Below are 14,593 nucleotides of genomic sequence, written 5' to 3'. Positions count from 1 at the left end.
AGCTACTACACAAAGTCTAGAAACTAGGATTGTGACCCTTAAAAATAGCTAAACTAATTTAATCCTAAAAGCTAAACTAAATAAGATGTAAATGGAGGTTGAGTGCAGAAATTAACTAAGCTAAAAGGGCTGCCAAAAGTGAAAAGAAAGCATGTACTTGTTGTCTCTTAAACCTTATTACCCAAGGTGTAAAACCAATGGATAAAAGCCTACAACTAATGGTCCTTTCACTTAACTTCTAAAAGCTGATATCTCTCCTAATTCTACATCATAAGGCACGAAAATATGGAGAAGAAAGAGAGTAGATGGCTGCTACATAATTAAAAATGCAAGAAAAACATAAAATCATCAATTAAACTACCTAAACATGCATTGGAAACACCAAATGAAAAGCTGAAAATTAAAGCACTTAAACATGATAGAAAGAAGCTTCAAGAACTCTTAAACATGGTGAAGAGAAACTGATTTTAAAAGCTTGAAAAAGGTTTTAACTAAACAAGAACATAACCAACACTAGAACTAAACAACAAGCTAAACCGGAAATCAAACAAGAACTAAACTTTAAAACACATTCAATACATAAACACTAAGAGCAATTACTACTTGAAATGAGCCTTTAAAACAAGTCCAACAACAACAACAACTAAGATTTAGAAAGGAGCAAAAGTACTATAAAGTTAAGAACAAGCAAACTAGAGAAAGCAAACACTACTACTAAATTACTACTACTTCAACCCATGGTGAACAATGATCTTGGCAGCCTTGAAGTGAAAATCTCTCTTCTTAAGGAAGAGAGAAAAGTTTCCTAGAGAGAGAAAGCTAAAACTAAACTAAAGAGTGATAAAGTGGAATGTCTTGGTAGTTGGTCCCAAGCTAAGTTAACTATTTTTTTACATATCTCTCATTTAACAAAAGATATTTCCTTTTTCTCATGTTTTAGACGGAGGTGGACACGTGTTGCAAAAGGAAGCAGTCTTGTAATTGTGCTCAAGTGGCTTCATGCAGTTTTCCCGTCGGGTCCAGCTTGGCCAAGCTGACAGCTTGGGCAGTTTGCCATTTTTCTGATTTTCTTCAAATTCTTGCACTTTTTGCCTCCTTTTTGCATCATTCCACTACAAATGCCTTTCTACAATGCCTCCGAACCATAAGCTCAATTCTCTGCCAACATAGCATCTTTTCATGCAAATATTCAACATATAAGTGCGAAAAGTGATCAAATCCGAGTGACAAAAACTAGTTTATCAGACGTTCTCAAGTCACAAAAATAATCAAGTTTATGAAAGAAATTTTATTAATTAAATTTTCCGATTTAATTCATATGCAAGTTCTAAAATTTTTCTATAGGGTGAGCGAAGAATAAAAGAATTTAATTAGGAGGCATACATTCTAATTAAAGGTTTTACTTTCTTAAAGTCTAATTAGTACCTTATCATGTTTTCTAAAGGACTATCTCCGCGAAAAATTCAAGTTAAGGAAATTAAGCAAACGAGGTGAACTTTCTATTTACTATACAGTTTATGTGAGAAGTATTTTACGTGGGCTTCATCACTAAGTATTTTTTGTGAGCTTTCACTTTATATACGAAATTATATTTCAAGTCCATTTTATATTGAAAATGATGTTTAAGTGCGATCTTTTTATTTAACGTGCAGTTTTATAAAAAGTACTATAGTGATAAATGATTGTTGGTTTTCCTATCGTATATATAATTGTGGGCTTTCCTATCGTATATATAATTGTGGGCTATCTATCCTATATGATTATGTGGGCTTTTCTATCCTACATATTATTATGAGCTTTATGTTTGGAGTACAGTTTTTATGAAAAGTGTTTTGTGGGCTTTCCTTAAAATGCTTATGAGTATGCTTTGAGTTGTTTACATTCTTAGTATGTTTTGCAGTATGCTTTCAATTATTTACGTTCTCAGTATGTTAGGCAGTTCAGTTATTTACGTTCCCAGTATGAATGCTTTCAGTTATTTAAGTTATTAGTATGTTTTGTCTTGCCAAGTTTTGTTTTGAACTATACCGATCTGCTTGTCTAGCAAGGGCGACGTCCCTACTAGACCAGTTCAGTTTAAGCGGATTCGGGTCTGTAAGTGGGATGAGCCCATACATTCCCAATTCACACAGTTACAGATATAGTATTTGTTCCAGGAAAAATAGACTGCAGTCACAGATTTTACTTAGAAAATGCTTTTAGTGTCTTCGGGCCTTTTAATTAAAATCCCCGAGCTCACTCAGTAGTGGCTTAAGAAAACCAGTTACTTTCCAGTAAAATATATTTCGACATGTATCCACTGAGTACACAAGTACTCAGCCTTGCATATGTTTTAAAAATATGCAGGTTCGGCAGTGATGACGATGGGCGGTGACAACAAAGATCCTTCGATAGAGTAGTACTTGGATGCATCTTGTCTCCATACATGGTGTCATTCGCTCTTGACCGCTTCTGCAAATGTCTAGTTCATTTTTCAGTTTTGTTAGTCCGAATTAGTGATATTCCTAATTTAATGTAATATGTTCGCACTATACATATTGAGTTAATTTTCAGTTATCCAAAGTTATTTTCAGTTGTCTCAAAGTCATTCCCCTTTCTTCCTGGCTTCTTTCACCCTCCCTAGGTTGCGGTAAACCGAGCTTTCTATCCTTAGAAAGTGTGGTCGTGACAATCAACTTGAATGAACATATTTTGAAAGAAAGTGTGAGTTTCAGTAAAGTATATAGAGATCACTCGATATTTGGGTTTTTCGTGGCAATGGGAATTGGCTATGTACGTTATCAATAACGCTGCAGCTTTTCAAAAACTTATGTTTTGTCTTGTGATCAAGAGGCATTAGCTCATCACGGGTTCTATTTTAGAAAGACATGCCGAGTTCGAAGAGTACTATAAAGAGAATCTGTGGTGGGTTGACTAATTTTTGTGGACGTACCAAAATAGAATGACTTAACTATATATTGATCATTGTGGGAAGAAGTATAAGTTTTTTAAGTATACCATTTATCTGCATGTTGTTAGTTGATTTCATAACTAAAGGAGATAAAAATTTCTGGAAATATTAATGACTTTTAATAATTTCCATAGCTACCTTTAAATGCTTTATGTGATGCATAAAGTATTACCACGGATGATATGATCAAAGAGATCGTAACTAGTTTAACTTTGTTAAGATAATTATTGGTGAGATAGTTTCATCAATAATTCGTAGGGCGCTAGATATGAGCAATCGATAAGTCAGACATAAATTTTGTTTAATTTTTTATTTTAATATTGTATCGAATCAAATCAAATATTGTGTTTTTGTAAATAAAAAAATACTAAACAAAAACAAAAACATAAGTATAATAGAATAGGGGTATATGATGTAGTTAGAATCAGTTAGTATTAAAGTATTTTAATTTATAACTAATTTTGACAAGTTTAACAGGTTATGAATTTTAAAATGATAAAACAACCCATAATAAAATAAACTTATTAAACAAAATTCGAAAGAAAAAAGGCATCTGCGTTTCCTTCTTTAATTGATGTGAATGCTCTGTCAAAAATATATTCTTAGTTGGTGTGAATAATTGAGAGATATCAATCAAGATTTGAAATATCAATTACCATATTTACGTTTAATAATATGTTTGCAAAATTTTTGTATATTAATTAAAGTAAATAAATGAAAATCATGATTTGAATGGATATATGCGTGTGATCTTAGGATAGAAAAAACTGCCTACTTTACGTAAATTTTCCAAAACTAGCCATTTCGATTTTTCCTACTCAATAATTTTCACTTGGCTTAATTAGATCCATTAATCCAATGGTTTGAAATTGTCACGTAGTTAATTTTAAAACCAATTCATTTATATATCGAATAAAAGGATTGTTCCTGTTTTTAATTTCGATTAAAGATGGTTTTATTTTTTTGTTTCCATGCCCCAATTAAACTTTCCTTTTATATTTCGATTAAAGATGGTATTTTTTTTTTGTTTCCTTCTTGTGAAAGAAGGGGTGTCCATCTAATCAACTTATAAAAGTCCTACACAACCTCTATTTGTATGTGGATTGATATCTCTGTTTACTCCCTCTTTACAGTTTTCACCTTTTTTTCTCTTCAAAACACTAAAACTATGACGAAACGCTTTAGAAACCAGGTATGATTTACTCAATCAACCTTTTCTTTAATTTCTTTTAGGATCTTTGTTTACTCTCTCATTAGGGTTTTCACCTCTTTATTCCTTCTGAGTACACTTAAATCTATTGCAAAACGTAGTAGACCCAACTGTGCACACGGTATATTTTACTCAATCAACTGATGTTTACGTTTTTCATTACGTTGTCTCTTATTCTTTTTTAAATATGATAGAGTAATTATAATATGTGAATTATTGCAGATGATTTTTTTTTATCTTATGCTTTTGTGTTTATTTGGACATATAGTAATTAGTAATGAAATATTGCAGATGTTGCATGAAGATAGAATCAGCCAATTACCTACTGATATTCTAATATCTATAATCTCTCGACTGACTCTCCGAGAAGCTACTTCGACTTGCATACTTTCAACTCGTTGGCGACATCTCCATACCTACGTGAGACATCTCAATTTCCCGTATAGACATGGGATTGACACAAAGTCAAATTATATAGGTATGATTGATCATGTCTTGAATTCACATAGAGGCGGTCAAATAAAAGAGTTGGTGGTGGACATGTTCATTCATGACTGTGACAATTTTGATAGGTGGTTCGATTTTGCCCTAAGTAAGAAAGCTGAAATAATTTGTTTAAGTGGTTGTTTTCGTAATAAGGATCCAATTCTTAGACTTCCAATTACAAATGGTATTAAATGCCTTAAAGATTTACATCTAGGTAATATAATTGAAATGACTGATCAAGATTTTGAACTTTTGATTTCCAATTGTCGTGCTCTTGAATGCTTTAGAATTGGAGCATCTATCAACTTGAAAAATGTCTCAATTGTTGGACACTCAACACTAAAGCACGTAACCTTATCATGTGCTCGGTACGTTGAATCCATTGTAATTGGCAATGCAACAAGCCTGATTTCTTTGACGTTATATCATTTGGGAACTAGATGTGCTGTCCAACTTAGTAATATTCCGAAGCTTACCAAACTCAATTTTCAAGAAAGTTTTAATTTACTCATGCTTGCTGAGCTCCTTGTCGAAATTCCATCTGGCATACGCGACCAACTACAACTACTGCGCCTCTCAACTACATTTGAGTTTGAGTCTCATTCTTATATGTCTCGGGTAATAATTTTTTTTTTCAATTTTTTTTCTTTTTATATACTCCATATGTATAGCAAATATTAATAAATGTGAATTTAATTTCCAGATGAATCTTGATGATCATAAGTTGTTGTGGGTTGATCTTGTAAGTATAAAACATCTAGAGTTGTTGATTGAAACGGGAGATTATCTATCTTGTATAGGGCCTTTTCAACGCTATGTGCGCCGTTTGATTGAAGCATGTGGTTCATTGGAAAAACTTGTGATAAAGGTATCCATTAACTTAAACTAACTGGATATCAATTTTAATTTGGGCAGTCATTACGTTGTTTGATGCATTTTTTTCAATTTGTGTTGCAGTTTATGCATCACACAAGGGAAGTGAAGCATGCTATGTGTGAGGGGTGTAGGGAAGTGATGGGCATGAATCAACCTGCTGCAGAGTGTAGTAGGTGTCAACGTCTAAAAATCATACTAGGATATTTGGAACGACAACCGGGGGTAAAGTTGCCAGTAAAGTATTTAGAAATCACGGGATATTTTGGCTTTTCTTGGCAACGGAAATTGGCTTTGGACGTCATCAATAATGCTAAAGCTCTCCAGAAACTGATGGTCGTGTCGTGTGACCAGGTGGTATTAGCTCGTGCACGTCATGATTTTCGTCACATTCCCTTCGTCTATTATGGCACGGGTTCTAGTTTTAGTGGATGGGCCGAGTTGCACCAATATGAAATAGAGAATAAGTGGTATTCCGACTAATTGTTGTGGGGAGTCTAAATATTATAGACATAAATATTATTCACTTTAATAGTTTTCATAACTTCCTTTACATGCTTTGTTTGATGCCTTTCTATTGGTTATAACTCGCTTAGTTTGAATATAGATATGTTAAATAGATCTTAATCTTAATTTTATGATTGATGAGATATGTATCATGAATTCATTTCAAAACGTACGTTCCTAACATTTATACAAATTGAGCATCCACTATAGATGAGCCGCGACTGTGTGAGGGAGGCGCGGCTGAGCCTTGACGGCCTATAGTGGGAATAGGGAAAGCCAATTGTTTTAGCTTGAGAATTTTTGCTTGTCTTGTTAGTTTGGTTTGTTGCGGGACTTTTTTTTTGTACTTTTTGTCTCACCATTGTTTTTTTTAGCTTGAGAATTTTGCTTATAAAAAAGAACTTTTTGGGAGGGAGGGAGTAATCGTTAATAATATATTCCCTCCGTTCCTTTTGGGTCTCATTTGAGTTCGACACTAGTTTTAAAAAAATGTAAAGAAAAGTTGGTGAAAAAAAGATAGTAGAATGTAAATCCTACTTTATAATAAAACGTAAATGAAAAAAAAATAAGAAAATGTGGGACCTATTATTAATTATGAAACATTTGGCTTAGTATATATTTTTGTGTTGATGATATAGACTTTTGCATAACAATCAACATAAATATCAATTAGTTTATTTTGAATAAGGAATGTGTCATCTTAGCCGGGACGGAGGGAGTACTACTATGTCAAATAATAGAGTGGGCCGGGCCACTTTTTATTATTATTTTCACATGAATAGGTCCAAATAATAAATTGTAAATTATTTGAGATACATGTAAAAATAGACAGTATCATGATCTCACTCTTTAGGGATTTTACCTCTCCATCGTAGTATTAATGAAGAAACCATTGCACATGGATGATTAATCCTTTAAAACGACTCCATTATAGCCTATACTTAATATAGTTGGGCTTAGCCCAATCTCTTAACTTTACAATGGGCGAGCGAATTATTCAAAGCTACTTAGGCTTTATAGCCCATTTAATTTATCTAAACTGAATCATATAAACACGTTTTTAAGTATGACATGCTTTTTTCTCCATCTCTGAAGAAATTATAATAATTATTCAACAAAATAATGAGTCGATATTGATAATAATTACACATCAAAGATCGCCTAATTTTCGAGAGTTTCACATGTCCACAATTGAATCCATATCCTTCATTTTTTTCCCAATTAATTACTCGACTCTACTTGGATTTACGGCTCAATTATTTTATCAAACTCGAACATATCTAAAATGTCTTTGTAGTACGATGTACTTATATTAAAATAATGAATGAGTCACCGCTAAACACATCCAAGAATGTCTAATGTTGGAGAGTTCCACCGTTGAATCTTTTTTCTTTCTTGTATATATCTTCTCTTTTGCTTTTCGGATATAGCCAAACATAGGAATGTTAACTGAATTTGAATCCTATGGGGTTGACTCAAAATAAGAGAATTCTCATTATTTAATTTTATCAGAATTTTTCAAACTAATAAAAGCTAGTCGAATAATTCTTTTCAAAAGTACTTTGAAATTATGTTTTCGTTCTTTACTTGAAAGTTATATAGTATATTAAAATTTTAAAATAATAATTACTTAAAAAGTGTAAGTATGTTGCGGATTTTTAGTAGGGATGTTGAGGGTGTTAAATAATAGATAAAAAAGTAAGAGAGAATAAAGTAGAGATTGAATAAAGTACAGACAATAAAGTAAGACAGAGTAAAGTAAGAAAGAGAAAAAAGTTACTATACATGGGAATGACTTAACTATGAGGGAACTTCCCGAAATAGAAAAATGACTCAACTACGAGGGAACCGAGGGAGTACTTAGTATTTAGTTAGGTATGGTCAAGATATTTGTGATTAATTAATGGTTCAGCACGGACCGTCGCTGCCGATCACAACAATTGGTATGAACAACACTTATTCTCTATCTCATACATGTACAACTCGGCCCGTCCACTAAAACTAGAACCGTCATAGTCGACAAAGGGAGTATGTTGAAAATCACGACGCGGACGAGCTAACGCCTCTTGATCTCAAGACACTACTGTAAATTACTGGAGAGCTTTAGCATTATTGACGACGTACAAAGCCAATTTCTGTTGCCACGAAGAGCCAAAATATCATGTGATTTCCAAATACTTTACGGGCAACTTTGCATGTTGATTTTGGCCTAGCACTTGATCAAATATCCTATGATTTTTGGATACCGACACCTCCTACACTCTGCAGCAGGTTGATCTATGTGTCTCTTTCCATCACCACTCACACATCACTCTCCTTGTCTGAGTTATAAACTGCAACATAAATTGTAAAAATGCATCAAACAGTGTAATTGACTGCACCTAAATTAAAGTTGATGTCCAGTTAGTTTGAGGTAATTCATACCTATATCTCAAGTTTGTCAAGTGAACCACATACTTCAATCAAACGACTCACATACCGTTGAAAAGACCCGCCACTGGGAAGAGAACCGCTTGTCTCAATCACCACCTCTAGATGTTTTATATTACAAGATCAACCCACAACAACTCAGGATGATCAAGATCCTCCTGCGAATTAAAGTCACATATATTCATATTTGGTATATGGAGTGTATTATAAGAAAAAATTAAATTTAAGAAAAATCATTACCCAAACCTTATAAAAATAAGAATAAAATATAGTTGAGAGGCGCAAATCGTTGTAGTTGGTCGCGTATGCAAGATGAAATTCTGAAAAGGAGCTCAACAAGCATGAGTAGATCAAAAGTTCCTTGAAAATTGAGTTTGGTAAGCTTCGGAATGTTGCTTAGTTCGAAACATCCAGTCACTATGGATGTCGTCGCTTAGGCACGACAGCAGGAAAATTAATCAATATAAATAAGTTGTATGAATGTTTGGAACTTACGTTTTGAAAAGAATTAATGATACATATCTCATCAACCAACAAAGCTGGACTAATTAAGATCTATTTATCATCTGTATTCAAATTAAGCGAGGTTCTAATCAACAAAGCATGTAAAGGAAGTTATGAAAACTATTAAAATATAGTATAGAAGGATAATTGCGAGAGGTCGCAGAGAAGAATCCCGTCGAGCAGCCAATTATCGTTCTTTAAGGTTTTTTTGATAAGATAAATTGCAGAGAAAGATAAAAGACGATAAAAGTAGATAAATTCTGATATATTGATAGAAGAAAATAACAATGGTCCTAACTTAATGAACAAGAAATAAACCTAACTTACCGAACAAGAAATAAATATGCTATAAAGAAATTATAACTAAATATTTAATAAGATATGAGGGATATTCATGAAGATATGCCCGTATCAAGTATCCACGACAAATAGTCGGAACACCACTTATTCTCTAGACCCCGTATGTCATGATGGACGAAGGAAGTATGTCGAAAATCATGACGTGCACGAGCTAATGCCTCTTGATCACAAGACAATACACTCAATTTTTGGAGAGCCGTAGCATTATCAACTATGAACATAGCCAATTGCCGTTGCCACGAATTACCAAAATATCCTGTGATTTCCAAATACTTTACGGGCAACTCTGCATGTTGATACATGATGCCCATCGCTTCTATTCTTTTTAAATGCTGGCAACCCATGCACTCTGCAGCCGCAGGTTCTATAATTATTAAATCCTGGGAATTCGTGTTCCTACACTCTGCAGGCGCAGGTTGATCTATGAGCATCATGATCCTACACTCCTCACACATTGGATGTGCATTTATGCCCAGATCTTCCTTCGTAAACTGCAATACATATTGAAAAAATGTGTCAATGACTGCCCCAAATTAAAATTGATTGTTTAACTTTAACGCATACCTTTATCACAAGTGTTTCTAGTGAACCACATGCTTCAATCAAACGGTGCACATAGCGTTGAAAAGGCCCATCACAATAAAGAAAATCGGCCGTCTCAATCGACAACTCTAGATGTTTTATATTTATAAGATCAACATACAACAACTCTTGATGAACAAGATCCTTCAGCAAATTAAATTCACATTTATTACTTAACACTTGCTATATATAAGAAGAAAACAGAAATTGAAGAAAAGTTATTACCCGAGGCGTAACATAATAAGAATGAAATGTAGTTGAGAGGCGCAATCGTTGAAGTTGGTTGCGTATGGAAGATGGAATTCTGACAAGGAGCTCAGCAAGCATGAGTACATTATGATTTTCTTGATAATTGAGTTTGGTAAGCTTCGGACTGTTACTTAGTTTGAAAGCACATCCAGCTGACAAATTATGGAGCGTCAAAGAAACGAGGCTTATTGCGTCGCAAATCACAATGGATTCAACTCTCCTAGCATATAATAGTTTTACATGCTTCAATTTCGAGTGCCCAACTATTGAGACATTTTTCAAGCTGAAAGATACTTCAATTATCAAGCATTCAAGAGCAAGGCAATTGGAAACCAAAAGCTCAAAATCTTGATCGGTCAATTTAATTCCATTGCCTAGATACAAATCTTTAAGGCATTTCATACCATCTGTAATTGGAAGTCTTAGAATTGGAACCTTATTGTTATTCCAACCACGTAAACAAATTTTTTCAGCTTTCTTAGTTAGGGCAAACTCGAACCACTTCTCAAATTTTTCACATTCTAGATAGTCCAAGTCCACCACCAACTCTTTTATTTTAGTGCCTCTATGTGAATCCAAGACATGATCGATCATACTTAAATACTTTGATTTTGTGTCAATCCTATCTCCGAACTTTGGGAAATTGAGATGAGTCGCATAGCTATGGAGATGTCGCCAATGAGTTGAAAGTATGCAAGTAGAAGTAGCTTCTTTCGGAGTCAATCGAGAGATTATAGATATCAGAATATCACTAGGTAATTCACTGATTCTATCTTCATTCAATTCGCTGATTCTATCTTCATGCGACATCTGCTATAATTCACGCATTATAATTACTCTATCATATTTAAAAAAGAATAAGAGAAAAGGAGACGCATAAAAATCTTCATTGAAAAACATAAACATCCGTTGATCGAGTAAAACATACCGTGTGTACTGGAAGAAGCGAAAAAGGGGAAAACCTAAAGAGAGAGTAAACAAACATAATGATCGAAATATAATAAAAAGGTTGTATTAATTGGCCTTTTATAGTAGCTTACGTCGACCCTTTCCTTTCCAACATCGGAACAAAGTAGCAATCTTTAATGGAATTAAATAAAAGAGGTTGTAGATTGATAGTTTGAAAAGATCAAGATAGACTAGGAAATATTTAATTATCATTGTAGATTTGATTAGGCTTGAAAATAAATGTCCAATTTAATTCACAATTCATGTGAAAAATAAATAATTACCCTTTGGCCAAAGAACTCCTCCAAGAAAAAAACGTACAAGATAATCAAAATCTAGTCGGATCCTAATCTAATAAGACAATAATTAATCAATGAAATCATAGAGGATGTTAGATTGTAGCTGGATTTTGGAGTGCGTGGATTTAAATATTATATTTATCCATTTTGATCCCAATCTTTTTGTTACAAATAAATTCCCAAGCCTATTATTTTTTTCTCCCTTAAAATCACGCCACTTTTCCCTTGTCTCTAAACCGATCATGTTATTATGCACTTGAAAATCTGCAAAAGATTATGTTTTGTAATTGGGATAGGATTATATTTTCTAGGTCCAATCTATCTGTCTCATGTGTCTATTTATATGGGAGCAGAGCACATAATTTTGTGATCTGAAAAATCTAATATGAAATTTGTAGTCATAACTCTAAATAAAATAAGTTCTCCATTTCCTGTCCAACCACGTTGGTGAACCACGTAAATCTATGTCTTCTTTACGTTTCTGTTTGTCTCGATTACACAATTACTCTATTCTGTCACAACAAACTGGTGTTTTTTGGACTAGGGTTTTGAATTCCGCATATGTTAGGGTTTCTGTGTTAATCATCAGGATGTGCTCCGAACGTTAAGGTGAATTCGGTTTATGGCAAATCTAAGGCAAGGAAGGAGAAGTCTGTTCATCAAGCATTGTAATGATTCATCTGCAAGGAAGAATTCAAGTCAAGGTGGAGATTTGTTAGTATGTATTGAATCTGTATAGGATTATGTTTCCTAATTTGGATAGGATTATGTTTTCGGTTATAATTTGTACTGTGTTAATTTTTATTGGTTGTAATTTGTTAATTCAGCCTTTCCATTTTAGACTATCCACTACAATTGGTCGGAACACCACTTATTCTCTAGAACCCGTGTCATGATGGACTGATGGACGAAGGAAGTATGTTGAAAACCATCCATCATGATGTGCACGAGCTAATGCTACTTGATCACAAGACACTACAGTAAATTTTTGGAGTGCCGTAGCATTATCGATGATTTGTGTAAGAATTGGAGAGAAAGAGAATTATTTGTTGCTCCCTTTCTTATTTGTTCATAGCTACACTCTCAACTTGGATAACTTAGCCTTCCCACTTCATTTAATTTTTCTAAACTAAAATGGTTGTGGTTGTGATTGAATCTTGACGTGTTTTTATTACTCCATATTTTAATGCATTTTCAAAATACTATTACAAAAATCACGTGTCAGAATCAAATATTTGATATTTAATGGGACATAGGAAGTATCTAAAACTTGGGCCCACCAATTTAAAATTTTTGGCTCTGTCACGGAGCATGGGTAAACCCAATATTTCAAAGCATAGTTTCCTTAATCAGCAAATAGTGAAACGCTGCAATTCATTAAAGTGATAATTGAAAAGTAAAAAGAAATGGATGGAAAATGCATTAACATTTCAACTTTAAAATACTTATTATAAATGGACACAAAATTAACATTCACTAGTGAAACAATTTTTCAGGCCCACAAATTGTATCCCTGGCAACAGCTATACACAATACTGGAAGAGAGAGAGAGATTAGAAATTAATGGGATGATGCTTTATTTCTCTATACACTTTGTTTCATCATCTCCCATTTTATATCTCAGCTCCATGTTTTGCTTTTTATGTCTTTCTTCAGTCAAGATATTGTACCTTCTCCGGTTCTCCCAGCCTTCTCGCTTTTTTCCAATGTATTCATTCTTTGTTTATAAAATTTTAAATATTCAAAAGATCTGAAAATATTAAGTATAATTATCATTCTTGAAAGAAAAGTATTTAGCTCAAAAATATATAGGAGTATATATTTTTTCTTTCGTTGACATACTTGGTGATTTGATTAACATTTAATTGGCAATATTTTTACCATTCAATTTAAATAATAAAGTAGTTTAATTATAGTTATCATTCTTGAAATAAAATACATTATCTAAAAAATATATTATCCTTGATTTTTTCTTTTATTGTTTATTATTTTATACATTTGATAAGTTATAGTTATCATTCTTGAAATAAAATAATTATCTCAAAAATATGTCCTTGATTTTTTTTTCTTTCGTTGTTAATTATTTTTTACATTTGATAATTTTATTACCATTTATTTGGGGCATTCAATTTTAAATATTTGGGTTTTTCATGGCAATGGAGATTAGTTATGTACGTCATCAATAACGCCACTCCTGTTCAGGATATCAATAAATATTTGAGAAAATCTGAAAAAGCCAGAAATGAACTATGAGCATAGCTTTTAAATCAAATTTACAACTTATTATATATTTATAGTATATATTTATAGAGTGAAATAATAAAATCTAAGATATCAATAAATTAATCCAATAAACAAAGAACAGATATTATATGCCTAAGGGAATGAACTTGGGATCTCACCATCAAGGCACCGCCTATTAGAGCCAACTGAGCCAACTATTAATATCTGTAATGGCGGATATATATATATAATATAGGAGTATAATAAACTTGCAAATGGCTGAGGGGGCCCCCTTGCCCCACCGTAGCTCCGCCACATAGTGGCGATTAGCTACATGTTGCAAATTGATTTAATTAGGAGACATTTCAGAAATATTATTGATTTTTTAGTGTTTTTCATGCCTACTTTTAAATGTTTTGTTTGATATTTAGTTGCTTACTGGGTTGGGATTCCCTGTTGTGCAATATGCTACAATATGTGATGCTGTGTACATCCACATTATCCATTGCTTGAAAAAAATAATACAAGTATGTAAAATTATTCAAAGATGGAGATGTGCACAGCATCTCCTATTGTGGCATTTTGCAGAGCAGGGAATCCAATCCCGTTGCTTACTATTGATATTTACCACGCCTATTTGATAATAGAGATAATGACTAGGTTAGCTTTGTTAAGATAATTATTGACTATAAATCCACGTGAATTGGATCCAATCTCGATATAAAAGTTACAAAATGTAAATAGTTTTCAATATATTGTTCAATTAGTCATACAATAATAGCCATGCGGTATACATTTCCTAAACATTTTTTTTTCGGATATTACATTTTAGATGATTATAATATGTGAAATACTGCATACGATTTTTTCTATAGAATCAACGAATTACCCTTATCTCTTCTGACTTAGAAAGAACCTTACTATTGATTATATAGCCTAACTTGATTTGAATATAGAGATGATAAATATTAC

The 14,593-nt window shown here is 32.9% G+C and overlaps 1 protein-coding gene across 1 annotated transcript; it reads right to left on the bottom strand.

Annotated features, from left to right (window-relative positions):
- Window positions 1-9,352: 9,352 nt before the first annotated feature.
- LOC125200530 (F-box/FBD/LRR-repeat protein At1g51370-like) lies at window positions 9,353-10,961 on the bottom strand. Its single transcript, XM_048098165.1, has 3 exons — window positions 10,128-10,961; window positions 9,885-10,046; window positions 9,353-9,811 (listed from the first exon to the last, which is right to left on the bottom strand). Exons 1-3 carry the CDS (start codon window positions 10,959-10,961, stop codon window positions 9,353-9,355), a joined length of 1,455 nt encoding a protein of 484 aa, XP_047954122.1.
- Between the last annotated feature and the right edge of the window lie 3,632 nt (window positions 10,962-14,593).

Source organism: Salvia hispanica, chromosome 1, assembly GCF_023119035.1.
Source record: "Salvia hispanica cultivar TCC Black 2014 chromosome 1, UniMelb_Shisp_WGS_1.0, whole genome shotgun sequence".
Lineage (NCBI taxonomy): Eukaryota > Viridiplantae > Streptophyta > Magnoliopsida > Lamiales > Lamiaceae > Salvia > Salvia hispanica.
The sequence above is the reverse complement of the archived record's forward strand: the minus strand, read 5'-3'. Positions and strand labels throughout refer to the sequence as shown.

Coding starts and splice junctions, on each gene's coding strand:
- LOC125200530 (XM_048098165.1), bottom strand. CDS start 10,961: ATGTCGCATGAAGATAGAATCAGCGAATTGAATGAAGATAGAATCAGT. Junction 10,047..10,127: donor CTTATTATGTTACGCCTCGG/GTAATAACTTTT, acceptor AATTTGCTGAAG/GATCTTGTTCATCAAGAGTT. Junction 9,812..9,884: donor TAGAAACACTTGTGATAAAG/GTATGCGTTAAA, acceptor TATGTATTGCAG/TTTACGAAGGAAGATCTGGG.